Source organism: Artemia franciscana, chromosome 4, assembly GCF_032884065.1.
Source record: "Artemia franciscana chromosome 4, ASM3288406v1, whole genome shotgun sequence".
Taxonomy (NCBI): domain Eukaryota; kingdom Metazoa; phylum Arthropoda; class Branchiopoda; order Anostraca; family Artemiidae; genus Artemia; species Artemia franciscana.
Genome location: NC_088866.1, coordinates 42,885,131 through 42,906,683, shown reverse-complemented (window position 1 = coordinate 42,906,683; position 21,553 = coordinate 42,885,131). Strand labels below are relative to the sequence as shown.

The following is a 21,553-nucleotide window of genomic DNA, read 5'->3' as shown; positions in this document are numbered from 1 at the left end:
GGAAAAACAATTAAACATGCATCTTTGATCTTTCTCCTGGCAAAAACTACAAAATTTCACAGTTTTTTACATAGGAGCTTGAAATCTCTATAAAAGGGCTCATTAATTTGCTGAATTTGAATTGATTTTCAATGAAATCACTAGACATGTTCAGGCATCCCCTTTTTCAAAATTGGCTAAATTTTCTAAGACTTGTAACTATCAATGGGTATCATTAAACTTAGTGAACTTTATGTAATTTGAATCACCATAAAAATTCAATTCTTCTGATGGATCTATTGTTATTGAAACTTTGTTTCTAGGAATGTTTACTTACTATTTAGCTGTATTGCTCCTTCATTACAGTTTAAAACCAAAAACTATAAGATCTATAAGATCTCAATAAGACATGCAGAGAGACATTGGTGTAGGCTACAGGCTGATGACAAGATGAAGTTTAATTTCCACTTTAACTTGACAGCTCAAAGAAAATAGGCAGTCACTTCCAAAAGTTTTTCCAGAAATGAGCAAACACTATGTTGAGAAAAAAAGGCTTCTCCATTGGAGTTACCAGCCTTTAGAAATCTCTTAGTGAAATAACAGTGACCTATTCTAGGGTGGATGCATTCAAGTCATAAGGAGTGGCTGATTAAGCAGAACACAATTTTTTGTTTGTAAATTTATACACATTCATATAATTTAGCTTTGAAGCAACTGAATACACTGCTTGATACCTTTTTCATGCTCTTTCCAAATTCAATAATTGCTTTTAGAGCAAATTCCATCTTGAGTCCTTAAAGGGGCTTAAAACAGCTCATTGTAACCAAATTTTAAAAATGTGTTTCTAAAATGAAACTGTCTAGTCAGAAAAAAGTGCTATTTGTAGCCTCTTTGAGAATGATAGTTATTATTTTTCTTAGTCTTATCTATGTTGTCACAAATTCAATTTTAAGCCCTTTCAAACCCTCAAAGATGATACCTTATTTTACCTGAAAGTTGATTCAATGGTGACAGCAATGAGAACCAATAAATGCATGGGAAATACATAATATGGGATAGGCTAGTTTAGAAAGTATATTTGGATAAGTTTAGTAAGGTTAGATTAAAACTGAATTTGTGACAAAAGCAATTGTTATTTTTAGAAAGAATCACCAAAAAGAATAGAAAAGCCATTGAGCAGTATGTTTACTTTATTTTTAGGTCTGAAATATAGAATGCTCTATATTTACCCTAATGTGTTCTCTTTTTCTTTCATTAGAAAAATAGATTTATCATGAAACAGTAAGTTTGAGACCATTGTTACACAGTCTAGTACTAAATTTTTAAGCTTTTTTATACCCCATATTTTGGTCATTTTCAAAAGCTCAAAAAGTGCTTAAATTTGAATTTAAATTCAATAATATGAACTGCAAAAAAATTACCAAGTTTTGTTGTACTTCATTAAAGCAGATCTGTTTTGCAAGGTTTAATTTTCATAACATAAAGATTGCATGCCTAATACATAGGATTTACCTTTGAAACATCATATTTTCAGGAAGCTATAAGCCATGACCCTAGGATATAGGCTACAGAACAAACCTAAAATCAGTATTCTGGCTTTTTTAGATGGAACCTCCCTTTCAAAGTTCAGTTTGAAAGAACTGTATCCCAAGCACCATTCATAATGCTTTTCTGAGGCGTAGCGTTGATTCCAATATTCTAACTTCGAATAGTCAGAAGTCATCTTGATCTTAAATGTAGTTGCCTACTAGTAACTATGATTTTTTATGGATTCTGTCTGTTTCGAATTTTTTAAAGGACTGTTGCAAGGTTGCCAAAACTTTTTGGGACTAAAGTGTCAAATTCAGCAAAAAAGGGACACTTTTAGTGTCCTCCAAGAAAATTAGCCAATATACTTTAGAAAATGACAAAAAGGCTTTAAATGGTTTTCTCGCAACTCAAGGGCCAGATTTACATTCTTCTTTTTCAAGTAAAAGCAAAGCGGTTCTTCAAATAAGTAAATCCCATGTAAAACCTCAAATCGCCTAATACGCGAAGAAGAAAAAGAATTCAGTACAATTTCTCAGGTTCTCTCGAACCTTCGGTTGTACTAGTTATTCTTCTTCCGAAAACTCAGTAGAGCCCTGTTTTTATTATGGTGTTTTCTGGCACCAGAACTGGCTTTGGCGCTTTTTGGACGACAGTTTTCATTTTTGTTGTTTTTGACAAAAAATTCGAAAGCGCAGTCTTGTTTTAGGAACTGCAGAAGATTCTGAATCATATGTGCTGCGTTTGTTTGTGTTACAGGAACGTAAAGAAAAGTTGGAGTACAACTAAGATGAATGACAAAATGTGTTGTTTAGTTTTTAAGTTTTCAGCCAAAATGTCTACTCTGTACGGTGAGAAAACGAAAACGGCGATAAAACCTGTCTTCACTATGAGCCTCCCCAGCCGTCTCGGCCGGAAAACGCCATTATGAAGACAGGGCTTAAAAGCTTAGCGCCAGCAGACCACAGATACGATGTCTGTCGCTGCCGACACGGCTTAATTGCCCTTGCTCCCTCTTTTCCTTCATAGCATATCAGATCTTCTGCAAAACTTTGTCAACAATTTCCCGCAGACTGATATCGAAAAGCGGGTGAAACGCACTTGGCTTGGAACGTGCTTCACATCCTTTTCACCTGGCTTTCGCCAGCGCGTTTGGTAACGCTGCTCTCGCAAAAATACACAACTACATCATTATTTCATCTGAACATTAATGTATTCATGAGACCAATTAACTAGGAGATCAAACTTGATAAGGAGAGAAATAATGACAAGACAAATATCACTTGTTCTGTATAAAGCTGATTTATTCTTCAAAAAACAAAGAAATGTCATATTATTTGCAAATGGTGACAAGATAAATATCACATGTGCTGAATCAAATGTTGAAATAAAAAAATAAAAAGCACAGACAACCAAAGAAAAAGGCTTTTTGGTGTCAAGAATAGCTACGGTTTCTTGAGGAAAATTCGTTTCTCTCTGCCCACTCTCTTTCTTCTGAGAAGAGGTCGACGGCATCTATAAGAGAAAATGGAAATGCTTATTTAATCGCAATCCTTTTTCACCAAAAGCAGAATGGTGCAAAACAAATGTCTAAGCAAATCCGAAATATTTTGCGTTAGGCTTTTGCCATCTTCGTGGCTCAAGATGGATTGAACCAAAAAACCTAGACAGCATGAAAAGACCTTTATAAGGGAAAGACTGTGCTGGATTTCACATACGCTGCATTCAATGTTATGAAGGCCTACGAAAAGTTAGCAGATACAGAATGAATCGGATTCCAATTCAGAAGCGCCCAGCCACACCCTGGGTTCAGAAAAGGCCAAGTTTTTCAAGAAAGAACAAGAATGTGAGAGTATGAAGGGAAACTTTAATGCAGAATTCCTGTACAAGAAATCTGTTTAAAGCTTCAGCTTTCGTTTTTGAAAAAAAAAATCAATTTTAAGTGGTTAACCATTTTGGAGAAAAAAACTTCGGCTGCAATCTGATCATCAGTTATTTGGTTTTCTGATTGGTCAGTCAAATAGGTCAGGTTCAGATTCATTCTCTATTTGCTCATCCTTTTCGTCAGCCTTGCAGTACCACCTCGAAAAATTGTTAAGTGATATTGGCGGAATCTGCCACCGATCCACCGACACAGCACTACGAGTTACCATCTGCTTTACATGGATGAGGGAATCCTCAGTTTTCACTTCCAACCAATTTGGCAACTTAGTTTTAATGTTTGTTAGTTGAGAAAACTGTCTTTCAGCACCAGCACTTGAGTGAGGTAACGTGCATAAGTTCAACAAAAAGTTTGATAGTTCAAAGAATTTGGGAGTGCTGTTGGGAAACTGCACATCTAGCAAGAGCTTCCAAAAATAAGATGGCGAGGACACTAGCTCTTCACCACCAGACTTCAGGATCATTTCTTCTTTGAAATCTGGCAGGCTCAGCCACTGGTTTTCGAGAGTGTCTCTAAGAGACTCTATCTTGCTCTGACTTTTCCCAAGGAGCTCGCTAAATCTGCTGGTCAAAGGACTAATCGTTTCAACAGTTCCATTCACAGCAACTTTCGGGTCTAAGTACTCGAGAGCTTATAACATCTTATCTTTATGATTGACCCACTTTCTCATCTACTTCGCCAGTTCAATGTAGGATCCAAACACGTCAGCCTAAACTGTTCAACAGCTTTCCCTGATGCTCCTTCTTCATTTAGATAAGCTTCTGTGTTGGGACCACACAACACATCTTTGTAGTTTTGGGGCTCAAGAGGCAACTCAAAAGCACCACTTCTGTTCAAGATTTCTAGTTTCACGAAGCTCTTGTTGACTTTCAATGTCGATCTGAAGCTTGTTATCAAAGTGTGGATCATTGTGTCCCAAGACTGGAACTGTACATTCGAGGTATTTACCTTACCAAGCAAAATGGTAGATCACCAGACATTGGCTGTCAATTGACACTCAGTTTATCCCCAAAGGCTGTTTATACAGTACATAGTGATGTTTCCAGTTCACAAAAATTTGTTAAGATAATCCATAATGTTAGATATAAAATTCTGTACATTGAGGGTAGATTTAAACAATGGCACAAGAGTCAGAACTTTTCATAACCATTGTCAGAAAGATGAGAAAAACCAATGTTTCATCAGGTCAGCAATAACCACAAAAAAATACTGTTGATGTGTCAGATTTTACAGCTGAACTAGCAGGCCTTCCTCAGCAAAATTGAAACCTCACTTTTTCACATCTTCATGATAATAGTATAAAGAGGTCAATACAGAGTTCTTCCACATTTGAACTTCTTATGTTTAGGGGTGTCAGAGAATCACAACTGAGACATTAAGTGGTTACACAGCTACTTCAATCTGAAAAGCTGTCCTAACTGAAATAACTGTGTAAACATTATGCTAAAAAAAAGGGTGACCACATCTTGGCTAACTACTAGGTTTATAGGCATAGAATCTACATTACTCATACAATGAACATCTGGCCTATACCCTCATGTAGAGATGCATCAAACTGTGAAATGAGGAATAAACCCAAGTATGTCAAGTTAGCATTGACTTCGCAAAACCTGCTTGTTTACATATCTGTGGTCGACTTTAGATGCTTCATGACTTGTTTTGTGTGCATAATCTTGGAAAGCTTGGTTGGTTAGTGCAGATACGATAAAAAAATCTCTAAAACGAAAATGAACCTGAAAAAGACAAAGCACAAATTAAAAGCAGTTGCAGCTAAGAAAAGCCTGAAAACAAATACATATGGTGTTGATTTTGAAAAAATGCCTAAAAGTGTCCTTTTTTCCAAAAAGGTGCCTTTTTTCACCCAATAGTGGCACAGTGTCACCCAGAGTGAAAAAGTGTCAAAAAAGCACTAAAAGTGTCCCTTTGGCAACCCTGGACTGTTGTCCAATCGACCTCGAGATCAGTGTTTCCGCTTAGATGGGTTTTTCCGTAAAAAAAACGGGTTTTTTGGGTCTTCGGCGGATGCGAATTTCATCTGTATTTCCGGATTTTTGACGAATTTTCTAAGATTTCACGTAAGAATTGAACTTAGGTGTTTTTATTCTCTAATCACACCGATCTTTTTAACCAAAATCACATAGTAGCAGTTAGAAATTTGATTTTAGCCAGTTATTTGATTTTATCAGTGCCACTTGATTTTAACCATACCGGCAGAAATCACCTTTTAGCCGGTATTAACCGGCTGGTACTTTTGCCACTCAGGAACTCTGAACTACAGAGGCTGAATATATTGTTACGGTGGTTGACCAGCTAGTACCACTTGTGAAAAGCCTGCCAAATAAGTCTGTAACTGAAAAGATTGCTCTTGGAAAACAGAAAGCAACTCACATTGTTCGTCAAAGGCTACGGACTTATTTTGATGATATTCTTTGCGAAAAACTCGAGTCAACTCAGTTCAAGGTTATTATCGATGAGACAACCGATGTCAGTGTGGTGAAACAACTTGCTGTTGCCGTCATATTTTGCAGCTCAGAACTTGAAATAGAAGTTGACCTGCAGGACATGGTCGGAAGCCCTGAGTCAAGAGCAGAAACAGTCTTTGAGCTTGTCGAGAAAGCTATCAAAGATAGAAACATACCACTCGAGAACTGGATCGGCTACTGTTTGGATACCTGCAACATCATTTTTGGCTCTGACAATTCTGTTGTCAGCAGGATCAAGGCACAGTATCCTTGGATCACCTGTGTAAAGTGTAGCAGTCATATGATACAGCTAGTAGCATCTTATGCCTGTAAGAAGCTAACAAAGAGGTTAGAAGATTATGTCGTACCATGTATGCCCATTTCAACAAGAGTGCTAAGAGCGACTTTGTGTCCTTCCCTGGCACGTACACAGGGGGGGGGGCCTTCGCGCCCGAGCCCCCCCTAAAAACAATTTTTTGTGAAATGTTTAATTTCCCCATGGTTTCTTGGGATTTTTGGCAAACGTAGGACATTTATTAAGAATTTAGATAAATGTGTGAAGCCTTTTTTGGGGGATTTTACAGCATGCAATTATCCGGTCTAGTTAGTGCCCAATCATTAACCCATTTTCTATCTAATTTTTTACCCTCTTTGAAGTAATTAGCAATTGTACTGTTATTTTTTTTGTAAAGAGAGTTTGATTTCCACACCAACATAGAATTATCCTTGATATTAGGGCGTTTATCCCCCCTTTTCAGGACAAAGTACAGCTTTTAATGGATCAATTTTGGAAACAATCATTTTTCTTTAAAATATACGTTTTTGCAATAGAAGAACTACCCCCACAGCACCCATATTGCACTGTTAACCCTAAAATTTCCCTTTGAGTGGGATACAATAGATTAATTACTGGTTCTAAATCGCTATGAACATAACCTGAGCCTAAAACGTTCTTTTGAGGCTTTAGTCTTCTTTCCCCCATCCGCTACAATACTACAGATTAAAGTTATTCTGTATTTTTCGATATACGTGCTTTTTGCATTACTAAATAAAAAAGTGCTACTTTATATCTGCTGTTTTGAAGGTTTTGCCCCCCCCCCCCGAAAAAAATTCCTACGTACGTGCCTGGTCCTTCCAAAGATTTACTGACACAGATATCCATCGAATGCTCTCGCCTGGGCAGACGTGTTGGCTTTCACTTAAATTGTGCATTGATAAGATTCTCGAACAGTGGAGTCCTTTGCAACTCTACTTCCAAGGGCCAGCTCTCGAAGACTCTACTCACGCTAACGATCGAGCTGCACAAGCGTTGGCTAATCCACTTCTGAAAATCTAGTTGGAATTTAAAAGCTATGTTCTGGAGTTATTCAATGATTTTAACAAAACCTTCTAGAGCGAAAAGCCGCTCTTCCGTCACTCAGCCAGAAGTAAAGTTGCTGATCCGTAAATTGTCAATAAACCTTATAAAAGGAGCCTACGTCAGAGGGACGTCTGCGCTAGAGTTGAACCCTGAAAATGTCAGGGAATACTTTGCTTTGGAAGAGTTATATCTTGGGATACTCGCCTGTGAATCTCTGGAGACGTTGCAGTCAAACCAAAGAACTCGCACTGAAGACCTTTCTGTTAATTTCGTATATTTGTTAGCCCGTTGTCTTTACGTCGAGGCGATTAAGCAGATACAACAAAGATTCGTATTTGACGACGAAATGTTCGTATACGCTGATCTGTTAGACCCTGTGATGGCCACCGACTCGACAGTTCCAATAAAACTATCAAAATTTCTTCTCAAATACAAACTTCTGAACTGGAGTGCTAAAAGCATTCATGACGAGTGGCGGGAAATGCTGGTCTCAGACCTTCCCAAAAGTACTGAAACTTTGGGCTTCTGGAAAAAGATTTCCGAGATCAATACTCCCACTGGAAGTCGAAGGTTTGCAAACGGGATGGTCGTGATTTGGTATTTGCTTTCACTACTATTCTTATATGCCGTCGTTGAACATTTTTTTATTGTCCTAAAAACATCAAAATTGATTCTTGGAATCGTCTCTCATCCATCTCGCTAAGGACTGCGATGCAAACAAATGCATGGATGAGAAGGATAAATGTTCACTCCGAATCGATCATCCTGAACCAAAAGCGGACCAAAAGAATTATGTCGGTCAAGGCAAACATGACGGTTGAAGAGTGTCAAACACTAACTAGTTTACAACGTGAAGCTCTTGTTTCTGGAACTGATGCCGGCGCCGACATGCAGTGGTAGCTGATTCCATTGTATCCCAGTACCCCAGAAAATGGTTGTTTTTTTATACAGCATTATATATTATAGTTAATCGATATCTGTATCCGTTCTAGTCACTAAGCGTGCATTTTCTCAAAATTTAGAGGCTTTCAAAGGAGTTAGCTTCCGAGTTATTGGCCTTCATGAGTTTCCGTCGAGCTCTTTTAGCCCAAAGTAACTGCAGATCGTAGTCTTTCACGATAAAAGGGCAATTTTTATTGAGTTAGCCTAGCTGTCTAATAATTTAGACAACAGGCTGATTTGTATACCACATAACAGAATATTGTATATTTGAGCTGTACGATCATATAGGAAGTGTAGTCTATAGACTGATAAACGAGCGTTCTGATATATACTCTAGTCCAACTCAAGCAGAAGTGTCACTGACGCATTTGGTTTCACGAAGTTGTGTTCTTTTTCACAATGAGATAGTTGCGGGATTCATTTAACAATTTACAGGCAACGAGATACTCGGCGACATTCTGGACCATATTAAAAATATCCATGAACTGTTAAACATCGGTCTTAAAACTCTTTTGGTATCTTTTTGGGAGGGGGAGTCATCAGTTACATTAAAAAAACAAAAAGGGAGAAACGTGATGTGAACTCGAAATCTTTAATTTCTGGGAGGGGATTAATGATGGGAGGCGATAAATTTTTGGGGAGGGGATTTAAAATTTACAATAGAATTAGAAGAGGATAATAAACTCCCTTTTCTGGATGTCCTTCTTTTAAAAAATTAAAATAGTCTGGATTTTAAGATTTACAGAAAACCTACTAACAATAACAGATTTTTGTCGTTTTTCTCCGGTCATGCTCGCCAAGCAAAAATTGGTTTAATCATATCTTTAACTGACCGCATTTTTAGAATTTCTTCTCCAAAATTCATTGAGGAGGAATTATTGTTATTAAAAGAGATTTTAATAAGTAACTATTATCCGGGTTGGTTAATTGACCACACTTTTTCGAAAAGAAGGAAAAAATTTCTAGAATGTTCTGACGATATTTTGGAAACAACAGAAAAGAAAGATATTTTTTGTTCTCTACCATATGTTCCAGGTTTGAGTGAAAAACTTAAAAGAATTTTACAAAATAATGGTTTAAAGGTAGCTTTAAGAGGTAGTAATACTTTGGCTAGTTTTTTAAATTCTAGAAAGGATCGGACTTCCGTAGAGCAACAAACTGGGGCTTATAAAATCCCATGTACTTGTGGAAGCTCTTATGTGGAACGTACTAACCCGAATTTAAAAACGAAATTGCTACAACATCGTAATTCTATTTCATCATCTTTAAAGCAAAATACCAAACCTGAAGATTTCGCGTCGGCCCTCTCGGAACATATCTTTAATTTCCAAAATCATTTTATTTTGTTTGAAAATGTTTCTTTGATTTCTAGGAACTAGGGTTTGAGGCAAATTTTCAGGGAAATCATCGAAATTAAAAGATTCTCTTCAAGAATAATTCCATAAACAGAGATACAGGAGAATTTGGATTAAACTCAATTTATGATAATTTACTGAGGTCAAATAAAGTAAATATCACCTCACCTAAGAGCTATGACCTCTGTCCACGTAATATGTCAGATAATTCTAATGAATCGGAACCGAAAAGGTCAAAGAGATTAGCCTCCGCTGTTGCATTGAAAAAAAAGAGCAATAAACTATATATAATTAGTTTATTAGGTATATATTTTGTTTATTTTTATTCATGTCTTTTAGTTTTACTGCTGATGATGAACACTGTATATGTGTTCGAAATATCCAGTTAAAAAATTTTATATCTATTCACTGTCAATAAAAAGGTATCATCCCTATTTTGAACTGTTTTACTTCCAGGAAGTGTTTCAACAGAGCACACTGTTCTGTTTGTAACAACTGCTTACCACAAGAGTTCTATTTGAACATATTTTTTTGTGGATTTTTAGGATTTGTTAACGGAAATTTTGAAGGATTTTTCATTCTCAGTCGTCAGAATTTTATGGATTTTCGGTCTACCAGAACGGAAAAATTGCCATGATGAAGTGGAAACACTGCCTACATGTCTCGCAATCGGTATCGGCTTATTTTTGGTTTCAGTATGTACCCTACTACTGAAGTTGTCAACCTATCTCATGAAGGAATTTTTGAATCAAAAAATTGAATGACATATACTTTGATCAGCTCATCAAGAGCTATCGGTTGCCGTCGAAAAAAAGAAATTCTATCTGTCTTAGTTCAAAAGTTGATTTTTTTTTGCCATAGGCCAGCTTTCTAACGTCAACACTTAGAAAGGAGCAAAGGATAAGCTCCAATTTTTTTTTTAGCAATGACAGAACTTTTAAAGTTTAAGAGGTACATCTGATAAAATTTCTCTACCTCAATCCCAAGTCCGAAAAAACAAATGATAAACCCAGCGAAAAACACGGCAGCACTTTTGGACCCGTGGGAAAATGCCGCTTTTTTGCTTCTGTAAATTTTTCTATTTATCATTCAAAGAAGATGTATTGGCTGTGGGGCCGGGTAACTGCCGCATATATTTAACACTTACAGATTTTAGTCCATCTTCAATTTGAAAGTGGTGCCTGCCTGCTTGCCTGCTAGATCGGAGCTTTCCCCTCCAAAGCAGAAACATGGTTTGATGAAACGAAAGCTTGGCTGCACAACTTCAGATACTCCTCTCTGACATAGGCTACATAACTCCACTTTACTTCGTACACCATAGGCTCTGGCTCGAGGACAAGCAAAAACCATCCTTTTTGGCCCCAGGCAAGAGTTCTGCGGAGCTTTCCAAAATTTAATGCTATATTCATCAATCCGGCCTGAGGTCCACACTTTTCGTAAAAACCGCAGAGGTTAGACAGTTACCAGTTTCCAGGAATAAGCCGACATCGGCGGCAAAGAAAAAAAAAACTGGACAAAACCAAAGTGTTGCTCTTGCAACACAATTAATTGATTCACCAGTGATTGGGACAAAATTCTGTAGCACAAAAAATAACAATATGCTGACTAGCTAATACCATCTTTACCTCTTGCAGTTTATTTGTAATATAGTCCAGATTTGAATGCATCACTTTCAAAAATCTTGTATTTCTTCCTGGATTACTTATTGCCTCGCCGCACTGGGGGTACATTTCATTTCCTTCAATCAGCGGCTCCGCAGAGCGTGATGCCATATCTGCATTCATGGATACTGCAGTGTGGTAAGAGCAACTTAATTCAGATAACACACCACTATCGGATTACTACTGGTAACAGTAGTAATTACTAACATAGTGGTAACACACCACTATCGGACCACTACTGGATATTCCGATTTATTTTTCCTATATATGTCTAAATTTGCCACTGCTATTCCACCAATGGAGTGTGGTGAAATTTATTATATGGAAAATATGCTCAAAATTGTCAAAAAACGAAGACTTACAGGCCTGGAAGTATTAAAATGACCCCCCGTCATCATCAAGATGCAGTATGTCTGGTATTCGAATTTCTTCTAGCTCTAGGCTTCTTCAAGCTGGGAAATTAATATCTCTTTCAATAACTTTGATCCAACAAATTTAGCCAGTGTTGTCATCCAGTGTTGTCATATTGACAATTCTAGATTTTTTGGACCTAATAACTGCTTATCATACAATCGGATTTATCCAAAATTCAAACGTGGGCTGCAGACCAGCAGCTGGAATTTAGCTATACAGTCCTTGGCTTTGGTAATAGTAATCCTTGTTATTTACACAATATGTTTAACTTCCAGTAAGACTCACAAATCTATTGGAAACCAGTCTGGATGGAACTGATAAATGAGTTTTGCATTGATGAACAATTAAAATTACATTAGCACTGGTAGCTTAGGGTATAAACTGCCTTTTCTACTGTTGTAAACAACTTTTAATCACCTCCGCAACGTCAGCCATTTATTATGAGCTGGTTTTATTAAACGAATTCCGAATCAATAAAATAGTCAAAATGAACAAAAGAAATAGATGAAAGGAAGTGGTATTTGTACTGGCAAGAGTAGCGTAAAAAACAAATTTTTAGAACTCTATTATTCGAACTTTTCAGGGATTGATGATTTACATAGAAAATCAAAAGAACATGATTTTACTGTAACAAACCTAAAATCAAAGAATTGTTGCAAAATCGAAATATCTATTCTCTACACCATCCAGCTTATCATACATTTAAAATTCACAGTATTTAAGACCAGTGGCAAGCAGATTTGGTTTATATGCAGCAGTATAAAAGTGAAAATAGTAATTGTAGTTATAGTCTTACAGTCATCGATTATTGTAGTAAATACGCTTGGTATATTAATTTAAAGGATAAAAGGGATAAGGAAATTATTAATGCCTTAATTGGTTTATTTAGAAATAGAAAACCTCTAAAGTTACAAACAAATAAAGGTAAAGAATTTCTTGTGAAAAATGTTCAAGTATTTTCTAGGAGTCATGATATTTATTAGTTCTCATCTGAAAGTGGATTGAAACCTCCAATTTTTGAACGGTTTATTAGAACAATCAAATAAAAATCATGGAAATATTACCATCTTTCCTTGACAATTATAAAAATTCTTATCATCGATCAATCAAAATGAAACCAATAGAAGCGATTAAAAAGGGAAATGAAAAAAGGGCTATATTAATTTATTTCCTGACGTCGAAGTTCAAAACCATCCATAACCAAATTCAATGCTGGTTCTTCGGTTAGAATTAGTAAAAGTAAGGGTGTTTCTTATAAGGGTTACTTGCCAAATTATACAACTGAAGTGTTTCAAGTAGCTGCAGTGAAACATACAACCCCAATGACGTATGAACTCGAAAGTTATTCTATAAAAACCTTCATTCTATAAATGGATCCTATACAGTTAAATAAATTATTAGCGAGTATAGTGAAAAATAGAGAAATACAAAGAAATATAGTTCAAGAATGTTTCTTAGAGCAAGCTGGATTTCGTGACTATACTGAAAAGTTGGGTGCTCCAATCATTGAAGCAGAACATAAAAATACCAATATGATAACTGATAAATTACATAAACATTACTTAAGTTTAAGAATACGATTACAAAGATTGGATCAATCTTTAAGCAGCCCATTAAGCTTACAAGTAAAAAATCAAGCTCACTCAAGTCAACGTACTTTACCCCAGAATAAGAAAAATTTCATTGCTAATGTCGATTATGGGATAGATGATGAATTTTTTTAAGACAAATTAATAAGGACTATGATCCTAAGGAACCCTATTTTGAAATACCTAGTTTTTATTTAGACAATAATCAATATTGGAAAAAGGCAATAGATAAATCAGGAACACTTAATCAAAGATAATAAGGAAAGCTGAAAGGTGTGAAGTTTAGTGAATTAGAAAAAAAACTCTCAGTTTATAAAAATCTACAGAAGGAGGTTATAAGTTATTATCACAATTAGTGTAACTAATCAAACAGTTCGTGGTAACGAACTGTAGTAAGGAGCGACCTGGCTCAATAGTAACCGAAACTCTAAAAAACGGAATTTTGATATCAATAGTTACACCAAAAGAATTACATTTTAATACTTATTTTGAATATATAAGTTTCATTAAGTTTAGTCCTACCCATCAAAAGTTACGAGCCTGAGAAAAAATTTGCTTTATTTTAGAAAATAGGGGGAAACACCCCCTAAAAGTCGTAGAATCTTAACGATCACAAAATCACAAAATCACACCATCAGATTCAGCGTATCAGAGAACCCTACTGTTAAATTTCCAAGCTCCTATCTTCAAAAATAGAATTTGTATTTTTTACCAGAAGCCAGACCACGGATGTGTTTTTTTGTTTTTTTTATGGCACTTGGTATTAACCAAGTGACATATAGCAATCGCAAATTATGTCGGTATGTCTGTCGGTCTGTCTGTCGGTCCCGGTTTTGCTACTTTAGGCACTTCCAGGTAAGCTAGAACGATGAAATTTGGCAAGCGTATCAGGGACCAGACCAGATTAAATTAAGATCGTTTTCCCGATTTGACCATCTGGCGGGGGGAGTGGGGGGCCGGTTAATTCGGAAAAAATAGAAAAATGAAGTATTTTTAACTTATGAGCAGGTGATGGCATCTTCATGAAATCTGATGTTTGGAATGATATTGTGTCTCAGAGCTCTTATTTTAAATCCCGATCGGATCTGATGACACTGGGGGGGGGGTTGGAGGGGGGAAACCTAAAATCTTGGAAAACACTTAGAGTGGAGGGATCGGGATGAAACTTGATGGGAAAAATAAGCACAAATCCCAGATACATGATTGACATAATCGGAACGGATCCGCTCTCTTTGGGGTAGTTGGGGGGGGGGGTAATTCTGAAAAATTAGAAAAAATTAGGTATTTTTAACTTACGAACGGGTGATCAGATCTCAATGAAATTTGATGTTTAGAAGGATATCGTGTCTTAGAGCTCATATTTTAAATCTCGACCGATATCGTGAAATTGGGGGGGAGTTGGGAGGGGGAAACCTAAAACTTGGAAACACTTAGAGTGGAGGGATCGGGATGAAACTTGGTGGGAAAAATAAACACAAGTTCTAGATACATGATTGACATAAACGGAACGGATTCGCTCTCTTTGGGGTAGTTGGGGGGGGGGGGGGTATTTCTGAAAAATTAGAAAAAATGAGTTATTTTTAACTTATGAACGGGTGATCGTATCTCAATGAAATTTGATATTTAGAAGGATATCGTGCCTTAGAGCTCTTATTTTAAATCCCAACCGGATCTCGTGACATTGAGGGAGAGTTCGAAGGGGAAACCTAAAACTTGGAAAACACTTAGAGTGGAGGGATCGGGATGAAACTTGGTGGTAAAAATAAGCACAAGTCCTAGATACATGATTGACATAACCGGAACGCATCCGCTCTCTTTGGGGTAGTTGGGGGAGGGGTTAATTCTGAAAAATTGGAAAAAATGAGGTATTTTTTACTTACGAACGGGTGATCGGATCTCAATGAAATTTGATATTTAGAAGGATATCGTGTCTCAAAGCTCTTATTTTAAATCTTGACCGGATCAGGTGACATTGGGGGAAGTTTGGGGTGGGGGAACCTGAAATCATGGAAAACGCTTGGATTGGAGGGATCGGGATGAAACTTGGTGGGAAAAATAAGCAGAAGTCTTACATACGTGATTTACATAATTGGAACGGATCCACTCTATTGGGGGGGGGGGTTTACTTCTGAAAAATAAGAAAAAATGACGTATTTTTAACTTACGAAGGAGTGATCGGATCTTCGTGAAACGTAATATTTAGAAGGACCTCGTAACTCAGATCTCTTATTTTAAATCTCAACCGGATCAAGCGTAATTGGGGGAGAGCAGTTGGGGGGACCGTAAGCCTTAGAAAATACTTAAAGTGGTGAGATCAGGATGAAACTGGATGGGAAGAATAGAAACCGGTCTAAGATACGTGACTGACATAACCAGACTGGATCTGCTCTCTTTGGTGGAATTAGGGGGGTGGGGTTAATTTTGAAAATTGAGGTATTTGTAACTTAAGAAAGGGTGACCAGATGTTAATGAAATTTGATTTTTAGAAGGATCTTGTGCTTTTAAGTTCTAATTTTAAATTCCAACCTGATCCTGTGACATTGGGGGGAGTTAGAGGGGGAAACCGGAATTCTTGGAAAACGTGAAGATTGAGGTATTTTTATCTTACGAATAGATCATCGGATCTTAATGAAATTTGATTTTTAGAAGGAATTCATGTCTCAGAGCTCTTATTTCAAATCCCGACCAGATCTTTTGACATTGGGGGGCAGTTGGAGGGGGAAATCTTGGAAAAACACTTGGAGTGGAGGAATCGGGATGAAGGTTGGTGGATAGAATAAACAAATGTCCTTGATACGTGATTGAAAGAATCGTACTGGATTCACTCTCTTTGGGGGGTTGGGGGGAGGGGTTCAGTGATTTGGCGAGTTTGGTGCTTCTGAACGTGCTAGGATGATGCAAATTGGAATGCGTGTCAGGGAGCTGCCCAATTTGACTTGATAAAGTCGTTTTCCCAGATTCGACCATCTGGGGGGCTAAAGAGAGAGGAAAAATTAGAAAAAATTAGGTATTTATAACTTACGAATGGGTGATCGGATCTTAATGAATTTTGATATTTAGAAGGACATCTTGACTCAGAGCTCTTATTTTAAATCTTGACCAGCATTAAGCCTCTTATTTTCCTTTTTAAATCAATCTATTGATTCATGGAATTTTGCTAGAGCTCATACCATATGATCTCTTGGCTCTTAGCTCTTCTCGCCTCGTCACAAGTGCCATATGAGCTCTTAGCTCTTGTTTTCCCAGGGGTGATCGCATTGACCCAGTGGTCATATAATGTTGTAAGAAGGCTCATTCTAATGGAAATTAAAAGTTCTAGTGCCTTTTTTAAGTAACAAAAAATTGGAGGGCACCCATGCCCCCTCCCACGTATATTTTTGCCCTAAAATCACTTGATCAAAATTTTGAAATAGCTATTCTGTTCAGTTTAGTCCTAAACCTAATAACTATGTCTTTGGGGACGACTTAATCCCCCACAGTCCCCAAGGGACGGGCTGCAAATTACAAACTTTGACCGTTGTTTACATATAGTAATGGTTATTATAAAATGTACAGAAGTTTTCAGGGGGACTTTTTCACGCTGGGGTGGGAGTGGGTCGGAGGAGGTGTTTATGTTGGAGGGGGTTACATGGGAGGATCTTACCATGGAGGAATTCATCATGAGGGATGAGAATTTTCAGGAAGGGGGCGCAGGATTTTCTAGCATTATTAAAAAAATAACACTGAGAAACTAAATAATTTTTTTTCTCCGGGTAGTAATGAGTAGCATTAAAACTTAAAACAAACATAAGGTATTACGTTTATAAAGGGTGTTGCCTTCCCCACAATACCTTGCTCTTAAGTATTTAAGTAATCTAAAGTATTTCTAGTAATTTCAACTATTTATTCTACGGCATTTGTGATTTAGGGGTCATTCTTAAGGATTTGGGATACAATTCAAGCCTTAGTGTAAAAAGCGAGGTATTGACGAGGGGTTAAACCCCCTCATATACGTATTAAAAATACACAATATATAAGTTTGTTACGCAAGTATATTCGTAAGGTACGTATGTTTATTACTAACAAAAACGTTCGTACAAAAATTTTTTTTTTTGCATTTTTAAGTAGCCAAAAGCAAGAGGGCAACTAGGTCTCCCCCCCGCCCCTTTTTCTTTATCAAAATCAACCAATCAAAACTATGAGAAAGCCATTTAGCAAAACAATTAATGTGCAAATATCGTTTTAATTATTCATGTGCGGTGAGCCAAAATCAAAACATGTATAAATTCAAAAACGTTCAGAAATTAAATGAAAAATCAAGTTTTTTTTTTAACTGCAAGTAAGGAGCGACATTAAAACTTAAAACGAACAGAAATTACTCCGTATATGAAAGGGGTTATCCCCTCTGCAATGCCTCAATCTTTACGCTAAAGTTCTTTTATTGTTTTAAAAAGTAGAGTATTGACAGAGTCAAATATTAGCGTAAAGAGCGAGGTGCTGTGGAAGGGATAACCCCTCTCATATACGGAGTAATTTTTGTTCGTTTTAAGTTTTAATGTCGCTCCTTGCTTGCAGTAAAAAAAAAACTTGTTTTTTTTTATTTAATTATATACAAGCCTCAGCAAGGATCCGGGATTTAAATGAATGCAAATGATATGATTGAAAAATTATATAGTTTGCTGGGTAGCAGAGCTGCTATGGAAATACATCTGATGAATAGAAAATAAGGCTATTGACCAGATCAGTTTATTAATCAAAAACAAAATTATTAAGAAAAATTGCTATAATACTATTTACAACAACTATCTCAGAATATGAACTTTATGAAGAAAAATACTTTTCTAATTAATAGCTTTCATTATTATTAGTGGTAACAAAAGTGAAATCGAACAGTCTTATACGAGTAATATGATCACTTTAGATCGAAACCGGGATTATAAAATAGCTTTTACTCCATGTACACTATGGTACTCATGGTATAATTTTAGTGATCAATTTAAAAACATTACGTTTAAATACAGGGAAAAAGATAAGGATGATTGGGTTACTGTTGTTATTCCAAATGGGTTGTATGATCAAGAGGGTTTAAATTACTTCTTAGTTCGTTATTTCAATTCATCCCTAAATCGATGCCCATTCAGTATATCATCCAATCTAGCAACAATGAAATTTGTTATTATTTTGAAATAGAACTGTTAATTTCGGTTCAATAGTGATCTATGTTTTATTTTAGTATTTGAAAATGAAACTGAACTAAGTAGTAAATTCAATGAAGATACTAAAGTTCCTAATATTACAAAAAATGTTGAGGAAATGCATATGCACTGCTCATTAGTAGATAGTTCAATTGTGAATGGGAATGCGACCTCTGATGTGGTATGGAATTTTGATCCAAAAACAGAACCTAGAACGCTTCTTCCAGAGATTCCCACGGAGAGGTAACATCTTCTAATTAATCAAAACGAATATATCAACACCCTAAAAATGACTATAACTGATCAATTAAGTAGATTAATTAATCAGAATGGAGAGAACATTGAATATGTTGTGAATTTGAAAAAAAAAGTTTAATGCAATTATTTAATAAAATTTATCTATAATAAATGTTGATCAATAATAAACAATTATTGTATACAAGACAGTTTGGCAGCGGGATTGGCAGTTTCTTTAAAAATATCGTCAATTCTCAATTGTTCAAGAAGTTCATAAAAAATATATAAGATAAAGCTCGTTTCATGTATAACACTATGATTAAACCTCAACTGGAATTATTTAAAAATAGAACGATTGAACATGGAAAAGATAGGATAGATTATAAGCAAAGAGATTTAAATGATTTGAGATCTCTAAAAGATATCATATAATAAGTTTCAAATAATAAGAGATGTTTCAATAGACATCTTGATGAACAGAGGAAAGGCTTATTGGATACGATAATTATAGGGAAGGGAATTTAACTACATCCCCGATGATGCACTTAATGCCACCCTCAGTGACAATGGAAGATCCACCTCCCCGGTTTAAAAACCTTTTAAAGTTTATTTGATATCTTTTTCCGTATAGAAATGACAGTGAATCAGGCTGTCGCTCTTTATTGGGAAATTTTTAAAAAGCCTATAATTGATAATTCTACACCCACATATGAATATATAGAAATTAGAGAGAACAGTGTGAATTTATCTCAACAATTAAATTATAACTTCATTTTAAAAGGTGTGGAACCGTGTATTTTTCCAATTGATTGTTACTTTTATGCAAAAGCTAATATAGCACGACTGGAAGGAACAAATATACGGAAGGATGAAGCTACTTTAACAAACAATGGATTTAATGCGTTTAGAAATGCTGAATATATTATCAATGGAAAATGTATTGAAAGTATAGATTATTTAGATGTTACGACTACTGTTAAAAATTTATTAGACTGACTATAGTTGAAGCGCAGCTACTAAAATGTTTTGGTATGATGATAAAACCCAATCCGTTGATTCTGTTACAAAAGAAAATGGGTTTGAAAGCACTTTTAAACCTGCTACAGCAGATGGTGGAACCATTACAATAAAACGAATTTTTAACCATCACAATAAAACGTTTTTAATAGTGGTTTATTAAAAAGATTGAATAAAACCAAAGAAAGTCATCTGGTTGGAATGACTTTACCTTTATTATGATTATTTGGATTTTGTCAAGATATTAATCGTGTTTTTAAAGGCGTTGCACATCAAACTATATTAAAAAGAGGCGATATTTCGAATACGATTATAGAATCTGGAGCTCAAAATTTTAAAGTAGGTGTAATGCAATTATACCAACCTATAGCGTCCATTAATCCATAAAAACCATATAGCAGCAATTAATTTAAGGATAAAAGACCAAAGATTGTTTAGGATTTCCACACTAGTTTTTCTTGGTCAACACTCTTTGTGTAAGCCTTTGTCTTCCTCTACTGCCAAACAAAGTTTGAATTACAGAGAAAATGGTAATATATATTTTTAAGAAAAGATTATTTTGCGCTGACGCATATAGCAGATGTTTCATGTTCTTGGAATTCGCAATATTAAATTTTCAAGTAAATTTCAGTTTTTTGTATAAGATTCATATTCAATATTCCTTAAAAATACATGCAAATCTAGCCGCTACTTGTATTTCTCTGGAAAAAAGTTCAAAATTTTAAAGTCTAAGTAATACATTTATCATGGATGTTACCTGTATTACATCCACGTTTACTCATAGCGACTCAATTTGTTGCTGGATTAACGAAGAAGGGAGAACAATTGAAACCTGGATTAGGAAAGGGCAGCTCACTTGAATTAACGTGGGAAGCGTGTAACACCTATAAAAGGGATAATAAAACCGATAAGGATTTTTTACCCAAGACCAGTTTTGATCTTAAAGCTCAGGTTTGGAGACTGTAAAAATGTTAGCAATTTTCATCTAAAATGGGTGAATTCAATTGAAAATGGGACAAATTGATTGGGATGATCTAGGTAGAGTCTAGAACCCGTGTTTTTATTGTGAAAAAGAATAAAATGAGACCAAATTTGATTTCCGAGGACCTGTTTTTGTTTTGAATGTTGAGTTGGAAGATTGTAAAAATGCTGGAAATTTTCGTTTAAAATAGTGCAGATTCGATTAAAAAAGCGGTAAATTAAATTGATTTGATGATTGGTCCCAAACATACATTTACTATACTACTATTAACTAAAAATAAAAAAAAATTAATTTTCGAAAAACCCCTCCCCCTGGCTGTTATCTATTTTCTGTTTTCTAATAAATTATTTAGGTTTTTTTCAATAGATAAATTAGTTGAATATACATAAACTAAAAATTTAACATAAATATTTTTTTAATTTTCATAAAACCCTTCTTCCAGGCAGTTATCCATTTTTTTTCATTTAATAAATAATTTACATTTTTTCAATAGGTAAATTAATAGGATACACATAAATTAAAAATTATATATACATTAACTAAAAAATACTTTTTTTTGTAATTTTTGCAAAATCCCTCCTCCAGGCCTTTATCCAATTATTTATTTTGCATTTTTTTTTGGTATTGGTGATCTCAAATCAGCCTGGGCTCTGAGGCAAACCCTGCTGGGTTTTTTAGGGATACTGGCTGCTTCTTACTCCTCTATCTAGGCCCCCTGGTCCGATCGTTTTGACATCATCAGCTGCTGCACCACGTAACAGCGAGAGTCAGGATTGAGTTGATATTTATTGATATTAGTTGATATTTTAATACTTTTTCCAAATTCTTTACACTCCTTTTGTTTTTATATGATCTATTAGATAATTATTGTACAAGTCTCTTCTCCTTTCTATTAAGATACAGCTTTTCTAC

General features: G+C 35.6%; 1 protein-coding gene across 2 annotated transcripts in view; it reads right to left on the bottom strand.

Annotated features, from left to right (window-relative positions):
• Positions 1 to 20,152, bottom strand: part of LOC136026457 (EEF1A lysine methyltransferase 4-like) — a 44,325-nt gene extending 24,173 nt beyond the window's left edge. Inside the window, exon 1 of one of the 2 annotated variants that reach the window (XM_065703055.1) lies at positions 20,024 to 20,152. In XM_065703055.1, coding sequence (XP_065559127.1) covers positions 20,024 to 20,036 — 13 coding nt within the window. In that variant the 5' untranslated portion in view covers positions 20,037 to 20,152. Of the gene's footprint in view, positions 1 to 1,557; positions 1,783 to 20,023 lie in introns of those variants that run through there. The other variant, XM_065703054.1, reaches the window with a different exon arrangement.
• Between the last annotated feature and the right edge of the window lie 1,401 nt (positions 20,153 to 21,553).